Source organism: Mauremys mutica, chromosome 7 (genome assembly GCF_020497125.1).
Source record: "Mauremys mutica isolate MM-2020 ecotype Southern chromosome 7, ASM2049712v1, whole genome shotgun sequence".
Lineage (NCBI taxonomy): Eukaryota > Metazoa > Chordata > Testudines > Geoemydidae > Mauremys > Mauremys mutica.
Window position 1 is genome coordinate 84987639 of NC_059078.1, and position 14160 is coordinate 85001798.

General features: G+C 39.1%; 1 protein-coding gene across 3 annotated transcripts in view; it reads right to left on the minus strand.

The window, feature by feature from the left end:
• Positions 1-14160, minus strand: part of HERC4 (HECT and RLD domain containing E3 ubiquitin protein ligase 4) — a 94036-nt gene that overhangs the window by 36694 nt on the left and 43182 nt on the right. For all 3 annotated transcript variants that reach the window (XM_045023475.1, XM_045023474.1, XM_045023476.1), the window contains 3 exons: positions 12062-12234; positions 7158-7277; positions 1125-1223 (listed from right to left, as the gene is read on the minus strand). In XM_045023475.1, the coding sequence (XP_044879410.1) occupies positions 1125-1223; positions 7158-7277; positions 12062-12234 (392 nt within the window). The remainder of the gene's footprint in view (positions 1-1124; positions 1224-7157; positions 7278-12061; positions 12235-14160) is intronic.

A 14160-nucleotide genomic window follows, 5' to 3' on the forward strand; every position in this document is an offset into this window, starting at 1 on the left:
TAGAATGAACATTTTCCTTGAATTTTCATTTATTTTTCTGTTCACATAACAATTGCTGATTTTTGAGCATCAGTGGTGAATACAAGCTTTGAAAACACATTCAAACTTGTATTTATTAACTTATTGTGATTCGTATTTTTCACCAGGAGTGCATATCATACAAGCACAGTCTCTCTTTCCCATCTATCTTCAGCTTCAAGACACAGGCTCTTATCACTGTAAACAGGCAACATGAAAATGGGCATGTGGAGGATGGGGAGCAGTTCAAGTAGTCAGAGTGTTTGGAACTATTATTTCAGTCACTTGCTTTTATTTTCCCTTCACTCACTCTGTCCCCTTTATACATGTGATTTTCGTAATTCATGACTCCTTTACAACAGCTTTGCAGGTATGTATTATACAGAATACCAATTGTTGAACAATTGTTCATCACATCACACGTTTCAGCGTTGCTCAGATAGAAACAAAGACAACAAATAAGAAACATGGACTTCCAATGCATAACACACACAGTTAGGTGAACATAACTCATGCTTAGAAATAAAAGGACACAATATAGGGTACATTTTGCAAACAATTATATTTATGAATTCGCTTTATCCAGATTAATGCAAAACTGAAATAACTAAAAATAGCAAGTATGTAATTTGATGGCAGCAAATAGGGAAAGAACCAATGATGCTCAACATTAAAAATGAAATCTTCATATTGCAACAATTTTTCCAGATTAAGAATTTCAGTCCCACCTTTCCACAAAAAATACATTTAAAACAAGTTCCAAGCCTTGGCTCTCTCCCGTTGCATTGCAGATGTAGGTAAGAGCATACCTATTACAGTTTGAGATAAGCAATCAGTTGGCTGGTAAAGTGCCACCTAGCTACTGAAAAGGAGAGAAATTGCTACAAAAGATAACAATTTACACAGATTACCAAACAATACAATTTCAACCAGATTCAAAACATTAAAAAGGGGGAGAAAAGTAAACTACTCCAAATTTATATCATGCAAATTACTTGTACAAAAGAAGGAAGGAAAAAAATAGATCTCAAAATAGTTAATAGATTTTAGTCCTTTTTGGATATTTTAAAAAACTGATGTTTAGAAAGCGTGAAAAACCATTTTACCTGCATTTGTAAGACAGCATCTGTTTGCAAGAGCGTAGTTTTTGCCTGTGCATCGAACACGAAAGGGTATGTGCAAATTGTAACTGGATTGTCTGTTAGCTAGAAAAAAAAGTAAAATATTAGTGCACAGAGTTATCAGATGGTACTTAAAAAGTGTGGTTATAGTCAGAAAAAAATGGGATTGTAAAAATGGTTCTCTCTCATTCAATATATCTGCTTTATTGACAAAAAAGATTTTACTTGTCAATGCAGGGCCAATATTGTTGTGGGAAAGGGAGTGGATTTTTGAATTCTCTTATGTTTCATCAACAGTTAGATCATTTCTAAATCTTTATTATTGATATAGGTATGAGGTTAGAAAGCATTTTGGTTACAGATCCTAGTCTGAGCTTGCATTGCTTACAGTTTTAAAAGTTTTTTAGGCCTTGTCTACACTACAGAGTTTTGTCAATGCAAGTTATGCTGACATACAGCCACCGTTTTAGTTAAACTGCTGTTGCATGGCCACACTTCTGTCGGCAGAGTGCATCCACAATAGCAGCTCTTGCATCGACAGAGAGCAGTGCACAGTGGGTAGCTTTGGGAAGGCTTTGCAATGCCTCATGGGGCAGGTACAGCAGCAAATTATGCAGGTTTCTCAATCTCATCGTTCCAGGATCATCCTACTAGATTGCCAACCGCTCTTCAACTGAAGTGGGAGGGGGAGGTAAAAGGGTGACAGGGAGTGTGTGTGGGGGGGGGGGTGAGAGACAGGGTGCGTATTGGGAGACTGTGTGTGAGGAAGAGTGTGTGTGTGTCGGGGGAGAGTGAATGTGTTGGCTGTCTCTAAGTTCAGACAGCAGCTGGAAGCAATGAATCCTGAGGCAGGGGGAGGAGGGACACCCTCGATATCAGACCCTTCCTCCCTGCTCCCTCTCTGAGTCTCTTCCCCCTTCCCTCTCCCCTCCGCCACCCTAAGCAGCAGCCTACCCTGCCTGCCTGCCGCGTTCCTAGTGCCAAGAAGAGCAGGATTCAGAGTTAACGTTTTGATTCTGTGATTTCTTCAGAGTACTCCCACAGCCTCCTCTCCCCACAGATCAAGATGATTCCCCCCTCTGCTGTAGTCCAGGCAGGAGTGCGTTTGCTAACTAAGCTAGCATGCTCAGCTGGGCTGTAGCTATGTGAGCTCTCCACGCTGAAGAATTTCAATACTTCCTAGGGCTTTGAAAGGGGAGGGGTGCATGCCTGTGTAGCTGGATAGAGGCAGTGGAGTTCAAAACAGTGAGCAGAGCGGTCACGGTGGGCATTGTGGGATACCTCCTGGAGGCCAGATACGGCGATGTAAGGAACACAGTGACTACAATGATGTTTTGTCACTCTAACTTTGCTGCAAAAAGCTTTATGCTTCTCGTCAAGGTGATTTTATTTTGTTGGCAAAACAGGAGAGAATTTTGTTGCCAAAAGTAGCATTGCAGTACGTGCACCTCCACTGTTTTGTCGTCAAAAGCTGCCTTTTGCCAACAAAACTGTGTAGTGTACACAAGGCCTTATAGTTGTACTCCATCAATGACTTCTATATCCAACCTGATTACTTAACGTCTTCAGAAAATTGTGCAGCTATTTTTCTGACTATACCCACACGAATTTTAAAGTCTTTCTTACATCTAATACTCTACAATTAATCCTTGACAGAACTAGATCTTTATCAAAATTTCTGGATTTCCTTACACTCTGAAAAGGAAGCCAGATTACAACCAATCTTACCTCAGATAATCCATGGTTGATGTCCTATGACAGCAATGCACAAAGGTAGCAATAATTAAGAGTAAAAAGCAGCATTAGTGTCTGCATTAAATTATTCTTCTCTGAACCAGCAAAAATATTTAGCTACAGTATTTTTAAAAACTGAATTATTAGAGAAGCAAATAAAAACAAAATTTTGCATTTAGAATTAATCTACAGACTATAACCAGATACTTTTAATTACTATATCTAGGGTCTTTAAAAAGCAGTGCTACAGTAAAGTTTTCTTGGATGTACGGCGCTAAAATAATAAATGCTAAGTTATGGGAAATGTATTATAAATGTTATATTAACAGCAGTATTATCGACTTAAAATACTGGCATTCTACATATAATGCTTACTTACTCTCTAAGAGTCTTTATGTAAAAAGAAAGCTTTTTGCTTCGTCCCTCTTCTCAAGTTGTTATACCATATTATATGTTAAATGCAACAAAGAGTTAATACATGTTTTGATTTTCAAGGTGCAAAAGCCATTTAGAGCAGGAGTTTAGATAAATCATCATTTGTTTCCATAATCTGTAACTACTTTATTGTACACAAAGATTAAGAGAGAATGTGCAACTTTTTGGATGATCTTGAAGGGGAATTTAGTGATAGAAGAGGCATATGTTGCTGGAACACTTAAATTCTCTCTTTCCTGCATGTTTCCTTATCACTCTCTGTTGAATGCTAAGACAGAGATTTCCCAAGAGTAGAAAATGGAAAATAAATTTAAATAGCACCAAGAAGTTTAAAAAAATTAGTACTATCAAGAAAAATCTCAAGGGACCAGATGTCTGAGTCCTTCACTTATAAAAGTTAATGGCCAAAATGATAACTACAAAGGTGTTTGTTTAACACACACACACCCCTTACCTTTTCTGAAACACTAGCTTACCTAGAAGTTCTCCAAATATAATGCATGTGAAAGTGCACATTTGTGGAGCTGTGTACACACATGGCACCTGTTTATTTTTTTCCCTAATCACTCAGACTACAGTAATGTTCTTTAAACAAAATCTAAACTGCTTTTAAAGCAACTCGTTATATTAGTATTTTATTATTAGACTGTAATGGTCTTTTTCCAACCAATATCTACCTCATGGTTGAAGGTTGGCATTGGTAAAGCTCTTCCAGTGACTTGGAACAGAGCCCAAGGAGTTGACAAGCTGTGTTTCCCAAATAGAAGCTATGATACGATATGCTATTTGTGTTCAGAGAACATTTCATTTGGTCTCAAGTTAACCACCAGAAGGTATTCTTAAGACAAACACTTCCATCGCTAGAAGAGTAAAACACAACTGTACTAATGAATTCTGGAAGACCACTAAAACTTTCAATTAAAGTCTAACAAAAGAATATTACAATCAGATTTTAGCCAAGAAGAACTGACGCAAACAAGACATTGTACATATAAAAAGTTTTATTCCCAGAGTTAGCAGATTAATAAAAGTAGATCCCAGAGCTAGAATACTAACTAGAGGGAAAGTGCTTCCAGATAAAGGACTGTGTTAAAGTTCGTCCAGTAAGTGACTGAATTGACCTGCCAGAGCTTGCCAAGTATGTAGGTCAACAGAATACCTCAGTGCCAAAAAGTCCTCTTGAAACCTCTAAAATCAGGTCCTCTAAAGTTTAGGGAAAGAAAAAGGACAAAGATGTCCATTGTGTTATGGACCAACTGACAATCCTCCCTCCCCCGACCCAAAAGCAATCATGACACATGATGGCTCCCCTCTTCACTGAAATTCATATTCAAAATCTCAACAATGAATGTGCCTATAGAGTAGCGTTTTCAACTTTTCATAGAGCATTTGAGCCCAGAAACCAATGAAAGCAATAGCAGAAAAAAATATCAATCCCATAAACCTAACAAGCAAGCCATCACAAAAGCATGACGATCCTACTATGCTGAGGCTAACAAAAGTTGGATCAGGAAACCTCTGTAGAGCCAAAAATAAAGAACATATCTACCAATGAAGAGGTTTCATCTGAACTGGACTAAGGGTGAAAAAAAGGCGCCTGCAATGAGATCTAGAATACAGACACACATATTGGGTGAAGAGACTAAGATCGGAACATTCTCTTCCGATAAATACAAAACAGGTCCCAAAAAGTTGAGATTGTACAGAAAGGAGAAGAGATTTAATCAACTTTTGACAAAACCTTTACTGTGGGGGAAATCTTTACTGTATTCCCTTCTTCACCATTGAAGTTCTTCAGCTACCAGTAAGAGAAATAATTTACCAGGTGTCAGTACTGAAACTTCTCCCTCAAAGTACCTTAAAAGAATGACACAGGAATGAAAGAACAGTCAGGGAGGATGACCTGAAATGGATTCAGTCCATCCATCAATAACCCAGACTTAGGACTCAGCTAAAAACAGCCTCTGTTATTATTTGTATTACTGTAGTGCGTAGGAGCCAGAGTCATAAACTGGGACCCCACTCCGTTAGGCCTTGTAGCCTGGGAAACTCCCTACCATTAATGCATATTTTGAAAATAGCACTAAGTGGATAAGAGCCACATTAGAAGTGCTGACAGAATAATTACTCCCACTGAAAGGACCATCAACGATTTCTTTGGTATGAAGCTCAGTGCTAAAGAATTGTTTTAATTTGGACCATGCTCCAAAGAATGAAGGTGGGAACAAAATGAACAACAGACTGTTAGGATTTTCCATAAGCAAAAGATAAAAAATACATCCCCCTCACTTACTGGCTCAATATGTCAAGTAAGAACAAAACTCACTTCCTTGGAACACATCTTCACCTCAAGCAGTTTGTACAAAAAAGTGATTTGTAATGGACAAAATGTGGTATTTCTCAGAGCTTCAATTGGCATTTTTTTCAAACTTCGCCAAGGAACTGAGCAAACAATCATGCCCCAAAGTTTTAACAAGAGAAGTAACAATTATAAAGAACTCAGACTTACAGTTATAGGTTTGACAGTCAGATAATAAAAAACAAAACAAAAACATACACTGTAAGGGAAGGTTTTAATAAGTTCATAGATTTTTAAGACCAGAAAGGACAATTAGATCATCCAGTCTGACCTCTGGCATAGCACAAGCCATAGACTTTCACTCAGTTACCCCTATAACGAGCCCAATCATTTGTGTTGGACTAAACCAGTTCATCCAGAAAGACATCCAATTTTGAAGGCTTCAAATGATTAAGAATACATCACTTCCCTTGATAGTTTGTTCCAAAAGTTAATCGCCTTCAAGATCTGTGCCTTATTTCTAATTTGAATTTGTCTGGCTTTAACTTACATACAATGGCTCTTGCTGTCTTTCCCCACTAGGTTTAAGGATCTGTATCTGGTATTTTGTCATTGTGAAGGTACTTATACACTATAATCAAGTCACCTCTCACTATTCTCTGATTGTCTAAACCTTTTGAGTTCATTAAGTCTTAAACACAAGGAATTTTTTCCCAGCCCTCAAATAATTTTTATGGTTTTTATGCACCCTCTCTAATTTTGCAATATTATGCTTAAAAATACAGATACCTCCCCAGTGCTGTATACAGAGGTCAAGTCATCTCCATATTCCTCACCACTACTCTCCTGTTTACACATCCAAGGACTGCAATAACCCTTTTTGACACAGTGCTGCACTGGGAGCTCATGTTCAGCTGGTTGTCCACTATGGCCCCTTAATCATTTTTAGAGTCACCGCTTTCCAGGATTCAGTTCCCTATTCTGTAGGTATGGTCTGTATTCTTTGTTCCAAGATGACTTTGTCTTTGACTATTAAAGCACATTTTGTTTGTTTGAATATGTCCATTTTACCAAGTGATCCAGATCACTCTTGTGTGACTGCCCTGCCTTCGTTATTATTTACCACTCCATCAATCTTTGTGGCATCCACAAGTTTTAAATCAGCAATGATTTTATATTTACTTACAGATTATTAATGAAAATGTTGAATAGTATCAGGCCTAGTACAGATCCCCGTGGAACTCCATTCAAAATACTATGTTGTTTTTTCATTAACAACTACCTTTTGAGATGTGTTTGAATAACTGCTTGTGTAGCTGAATTTGAAAGCCCTTGTGGCAGATAAGGCACTAGACCAGTAAGGGCTCTTTCTATACTAAACATTTCATTAATATAAATTAATTTATATTAATTTCATACCTTATTAACACAATCACCATTCAGCCACCTTGATTTTTGAAGGCATTTTACAAAGAACAAGAGATACCCAAAGACTAGAGGGAAGCTACAGTTATATTTTAAAAGGGAACACAAAGAAACAGGAAACTCACCATTCCATATGCCTGCTGCTGGATCCAGTTGATGTAGTCATTTCTGATGTCTATCAAGTCTTGTATTTCATGAATGTAAAATTTGTCATACTGTATAATTTGTCCTCCTCTCTCATTTACCTGACGAAAAGTATGATTGTTTACTTTTTATTATTTTTATTTGTCATTATTACTTGCTACTAAAAGTTTGCTTAGTCTCTAATGTTTAACATAAGAAGTCTTTTTAAAAAAAAACACAACAATTTAAGCTATGTCAGTCTAATTGAACTTGGATACCTTACCACAAAAAAAAAAAAACTAGGAAAGAGGTTTTCCTTCCCAACAGAGTAAACATTAAAGGTGTCCAATGCCCACAAGAACAGAAGAAAGGACATATGGGAGGTTGAAATGTAGATTATTCAGAAATCCCATGAAATTGCAAGAAAAATGGAACAGCGATAGCTGCAGAATATAGTGACATACTGTACAGTGCTGTCATTTTAAAATTACTGCAGACTTAAGAGTGAATGAAGCCTTGTGAGATCCACCAGAAACCACATTCTGGGTGGCCATCTCATATTTGCTCATTTAAAAGTCCAAGGATCAAGGAAAGGGTGGGGGATGAAGAAAACTCTCTATTCAAGTACTGTTTTTTGTTTGTTTAAAGGCCCTCACTAAAGTGCAATTTTTAACCTAGTTTGTAACCAATTAATGACAATTGCTTTGAATAGCGTTTATCAACACAAACTTAGCTACCTATGCTTATAGTTAATTATGAGTCTCCCTTGTTAGTCGTACATGATGGTACATGTCTTTCTTCCTAAAAAGCAAACATTGTTATTTTGCCTCCCAGGCAGGATCCTCCAAACCTGGCTGTGTAACCAGAATGCCTGATACTTCTTCCTTCCAGATTTTGGTGCAACAGGACATCCCATAGTATACTGCCCTACTTGCTCCTGTGTAGGGTATATTTCCTCCTGGTACTTAATCCCCTACAAAGCCAGTATGGGATAGCTGCCCAGATTTTTCCAGAATTTACTGATTCAAACATAGTTTAGCAGCATACTAGGTGTGGATGCCAACCTGGCTGCTGTGTGGCTGGCTTATGGAGGAGGGAAATTGCTATGTAGATACAATATAAGTTTACTGTAATCTAGGTAGACTGAAGTACCACATAAAAGGATGATAATATATGTTACAAAAACATGATTTTACTTACAGTATAGCTAGGGGACCCCCCCCCACACCCACCCACCCACCCAAGATTAGAAAGACATGAATGTAGAAGATGAAAACACTTCAGGAATTCATATCATTGCTTTAAAAAAAGCCAACTTCTATTGCCCCTCCTTCCATTTTCTGTGTCCTGAAGATGAAACCACCGTAATACTGCAATACAGTAGAAGGACAGGCAGATAACTTTAGAAGAGATCTAAAGCAACCACTAAAGGCATGTGTTCGTAATATTCCTATTATGGAAATAAAAACAGACAGCACAGCTGTAAAGATTTCAATCAGCCTGTCTTTTTGAACATTAATCTGCCATTCCAATTAATGCCCTGCACTGAGTCTGCTCTATGAAATCTGGAATTTCCTGTGAAGCAAGGGGCAGTGCAGCAATAAAAACTACCATTTTTTAAACTGCACTTCTTTCACAGAGAACAGTAATATAACATCAAAAACATGAACTGAAGATGTAAATGTCTCCAAGACTAGACTGATTCTAGGGTCTCAGAGTACAATAGGAGATATGGTTCTCATAAAGGATGTAACACTGTGCTGATTAAAGGTCACTGAACATCTGAGAGCCAAGGGAAGATGGACATCTGATCAGATCCAAGGGTTTATGAAGGCAGCAAAAGAAAAAAAGAAAAGTTTATTCACCTTAATTGAAGTTTTAGTAGTTTGTGAGAACACACACTTTTCAAAACATACCTCCCACCCTCTGAAGAGCTTTGGCTACTGGGGGCTGTGAAGACTTCCACTTGAAGCTACAGAATATTTTAGGTAATGTTATAAAAGGAGGCATGGCGGCAATGGAGAGTAAGCCCTGTACTGTGCACTGACCATTCACTCAAAGAAATCCAATTACATGTAAGCAACTTATTTTTCTTCTTTGAATAGTGTTGCTGTCATTGGGAGATTGACAAGCATTAAGCTCTCTCTAAAGAAGTGAGTTTGACAAGAGTAATTCAACAATGACTGCAGAACTGCTCTCCCAAACATAAGATGATCAGTTTAAGTGTGAGGGGGGAGGATGTCAAATTATTGAGGGGGAGCCTGGAACAATAGGTCTGCCTTCCAAGAATTTAAGAAGATAGAGTATGGTGTCAACAATAAAGACCTAATCAATTATGCCAGGAACTTATGAATTCAGCATGTCAAACCAATCGACAATTTCCAGGAGTAGTGGAAGCTCAAAACCCTGCTATTCTGGAGAAAAAGGTCTTGGAAGAGTTTAAAATCTTCTGGTGGAGACACGGATGTCTTTCACACCATCTTCCATGTATTTCATCTTCCTTATGGACATTCTCTTCCTTTTGTATATATTATTCATTAACCAACTGTGGAACAGGAAAGACAGATGCCTCAATAGGTTTCAAGGTTGACCTTTCAGGTGCATATGATGGAAAAACATTAGAAAGTCATCTCTACTCCTGTGCTACCTCACTCTACAACAAATAATACCACCTTGCTTTCACATAACACTTTTTACCAGTAAATCTCAAAGCACTTCACAATTTTATAGAAAGGAAAACTGAGGCATAGAGAGGTGATATGACTTGCCCAATATCATCCAGCAGGCCAGTGGGAAAGGCAAGAATAGAACCCAGGTTTCCGCAAATCCAGCACTCTATCCACTAGGCAACGCTGTCTCCTTTCTCAGAAAAGAGGTCTAATTTGAGAAGCAGAAAACCAAAGACCCCAAAAGTAAGCCTTCAACTCCATCTCACATGGCACCAAAGCAGATTCCAGAAACCCTCAGATCTGAAATAGATGAGGAGTGTTTGGCGATGGGCTTCTACTCAGCTGAACAGACTATGAAGCCTGTAATGGGAAGGAGTGAATATAGTCCTCCATATGTCCCTTGAGAACAAAGAGCAAACCAAGAAAGGTAGCTTCACTGGAGAAGATTAGCTTTTACTTGGTTCCAAGAGAGGAGACTTAACTATCTGAACTGGGAATAAAGACTTTTCCCTCTGAACTACGAGCACCAAGAGCAGGAACCTCTACTTCAGCATCTTACAGTTCCACCAATTGGTGCCAATTTTGCTGGAACTGCTACTCTCAGGGGGGAAAAAGTGGGACTTTGCAATCTCCTTTTCTCACTCTTGATATCGAGAAAAGATGTTTTGGTGCTGAGCCCAATGCTACCTTTGGCTTCTCAGACCCTCTTATAAAACTCGACTCACCCCAAGATCGGCACTTAGAAGACCTAGAGATAGTTCCAACTCTCCATTTACTCTGAAAGCTTTAAGAATTGTACTATCATGGACTCCAACGAAGATTCATAGCTCCTGCAGGCCTGGACAGTGAACATCATACATGGAACTTCTGCTGGGTAAATACTTTTCAGCAAGCAACAAAGGCTTTACCTATGGGGGATCTGTAATGGACATCTTGCCCCCACAAGAAGGGTGGTCCTTAAATGCAGTCTTATTCCAAAGTACTGTCAAGACCGCAAAAAAATAACTCAACTGGGTGAGTCAGGAGGACAGTTTCTAAGGAAGAAAAACATTTATCTTCCTGAAGATTTATGTAAAACATGAATCACTGTGTTCAATTAACTATTAAACTAAAAACAGCCTAAAACAGGAAGATGAAAACCAAAAAGAGGCAGATGAATTGAAAGTCAAGAGACCAGAGGAAGTTCAAACTTGCTGCTTTGGCAGCTGTAAAGAATCAAGGATGGGCAAGAGTCCTGTTTATATATATACCTTTGCCTGGAATGTCCCACAGCTAGAGACAAAGCCTACACTACCCCAAGAGTCTCAGTTTTTTTGGGAAGCTTCCAGGCTTTGGTGCAGTGTACAGGCATACCTCAAAAGTAGGTCTCTCCGCTAATAATATTTGAAATTAAGGATTTAACTGGCTCTCCACATCAAATCTCATGCACTGAAGCACCATAATACTTCATGATTTTATTTTTTAAAATTGTTATTAAATATACAGAGTGTACAAATGGCCCAAACAGGATCAAGGCCCAAATATGCTAGATGTTGTACACACACACACACACACTTAAGAAGATATGGTCCTGGCCCCAAAGAGCATATAAAGACAAAATGCAATGAGAGAGTAGTGAACTACAGAAAGGAAGGGGGAAGGAAAGTCTATGATAGCTAATAAGGCAATGCAATTACACAGGCATGCAATGTGAACAAAATAAAGGTTCCAAATTATGAAAACCATTTTTGTCAACATTTAGAACGTCATTGTCACTATAGATTAAGTTTCAATGCTAATACTCCATTCAAATAAACTGGGAATAGGAGGGAGTAACCATAATTCTCTCAGAAGTGCTGTCTCATTTTTTTTTAGCTGCAGTCTTAAAATAACTGCACATCAATGCATAGTCTCAATTTTATTACGGTAAATGAAAGTTTGAATCTTCTAATGTATTTTACTGTATTCTCTCAAATATAATTACTCCATTCAATTTGCGTTTCCATGAAAACGGTAACTGTCCTACCCAATGCACATGCTTGCCAAATTAAAATTTAGTATTCCACTGATTTAGACATCCATAAGGCATTGCTAACAAGAAAAATATATAGTGTCAATCCATAGAAGAATTCTAAATCATTGCACTTTAATTCCTTCACTGATTACAAAATAAAAGGAACTTAATTAACACTGCACAACAGTTAACAAAATAAGCAATTTGGAAACAACAATTAACTTAATATGAGCTCAGGACATACCCTATGTAAAATTTCCAGAACTTTGAGAGAAGTGTGTAGAAAACTGGTAAAGATTCTTCTTTCAGAATTGGGGATACCAATCTTGTATAATTTCAGGAGGTGGACCACAACATCCTTGTACAGCTCCACTATCTTGAGGAACAATGGAGGTTCAAGTACAGACCACCAGTTTTCTGTCAATAAAGAGTGAACATATACATGTAAAACTTATAATCACATCTTTCACTGTTATACTGTCCTTCTTCCTAAAAATTATACCTCTCAGAGATTGAAAGCTATAAAGAGATTAGGGTGGAGAAATAGAAACACAATTTGCATCTCTACTGAAATGAACTAGTGTAGGAAAACTGTTTAGAATGGGAAATGGTTATCTACCGTTCCGTAACTGTTATTCTTCAAGATGTGTAGGCTCATGCCTCCTGCACAGATGTTGGAGATTTTTTCCCCCTCAGCATTATCCATTGGGGTGACTTAAGCATGTTCTGTTGACACATGCCACTACATGCTGGTACAGTAGACCTGACTATAATGCCCTTCGCAATAGCAAACCTTACAAACGTAGTCCCTGGATCCCACCTCCAACCTTGCTGGTTGTGGTGGGGGGCTGACAGCTTCTCCAGCCCCAGAGCTGCGGTGGGGAGGGGGGGCAGGAAGGAAAGAAAGATGACAGCTCCTCCGGCCCCAGGGCCGCAGCTGGGGGGCAGAGAACTGGTGAAACTAGTACTGAGAGGCTGAGCAAGTCCCTTGCAGCAGCATATCCCTCTCAGTTTCTCAACTGTCTCTCAAGGGACAACCCCAACAGACCTGGCATCAGCTCAGGAGGCAACAAAACCCTTTTAGATGGCGAGGCTTCTGAAGCAGCTCTCTCTGCCACACACTTAGCAGAGTCCTTGCCTCTGTCTTGCCTTGGTACCAAGATTGATGGGTGAGACACTGAGCCTGAAGAAGAGGCTCAGTGACGCATAGCTCAGTGGTTTGAGCATTGGCCTACTAAACCCAGGGTTGTGAGTTCAATCCTTGAGGGGGCCACCTAGAGATCTGGGGCAAAAATTGGTCCTGCTAGTGAAGGCAGGGGGCTGGACTCAATGACCTTTCAAGGTCCCTTCCAGTTCTAGGAGATTGGTATATCTCCTATTATTAAGATCTGTGTCTCTTCTTTGGCGCCGGTGATTGTGATCGAGAAGCCGAAGATATTTTTGATGGAGCACTCTGTACTGACACCGAAGTATTTGGGGTGCTCTCCCCATGTGATGATTCAAAAGGGTGTCTCAGTGCTGCTTTCATAAGCAAGCACTTACGCCTTGCTGTTCTGTCCTTCTTTTGCAAGGGCTTCAAATCCTGGTCAATGTGACACCTGTCACTAACGTGTCTCACCCATGCACTTAAAGCAGGTTAGATGGGGAATCACTAACCAGCATCAGCTTTGAACAAGTCCCACAGGACTTACACCCTAGGGAGCAAGGCATCTTTCCGGTAGTGAGCTCGATACTAAAAAAAGGACAAACAGTCCAAAAGGACACCTGAAACATAACACTAATTTATCTAAGAAAACAAAAATCTAAGAACTAACAATAACTGCAACTATCTACGAGAGAGGGAAAGCACTTGAGTTAACAAAACAAAGATCGCTCCAACAACCGTCACAGGCAGTAAGAAGGAACTGAGGGGAGTCTAGGTGGTTCTGTCCTCTTATACCAGCACGCAGTGGCATGTGGTGACAGAGGGCGCTCAAGCCTCCCCAACAGGTACTGCTGTGGGAAAAAAATCTCTGACATCTGTTTACAAGACATGCACATACCTACAGTGGAATGGACAAGTGCAATCACTTGAAGAAGAAATTACAGATACTTAGGCTTAAAAATAGGGACATTATGCTGAAAAGTTCAGGGGTTTTTTTTTAATCTATTTTTTCAAAATTCCTAGAAGTTAGTGGCAAATATGTATGCTAGTATCTATTGCACTGGGGCAGCTTTGAAGGGAGATGAAGAGGCAGCAAGGTAAGCATATTGAATAGGCAGACAGAGGGGATTCCAAAAGAGCTGCATGTTTGTCAGTATGCAACTGTATATGGAGACAGAAAAACGGCAGGGGAGAGGAGC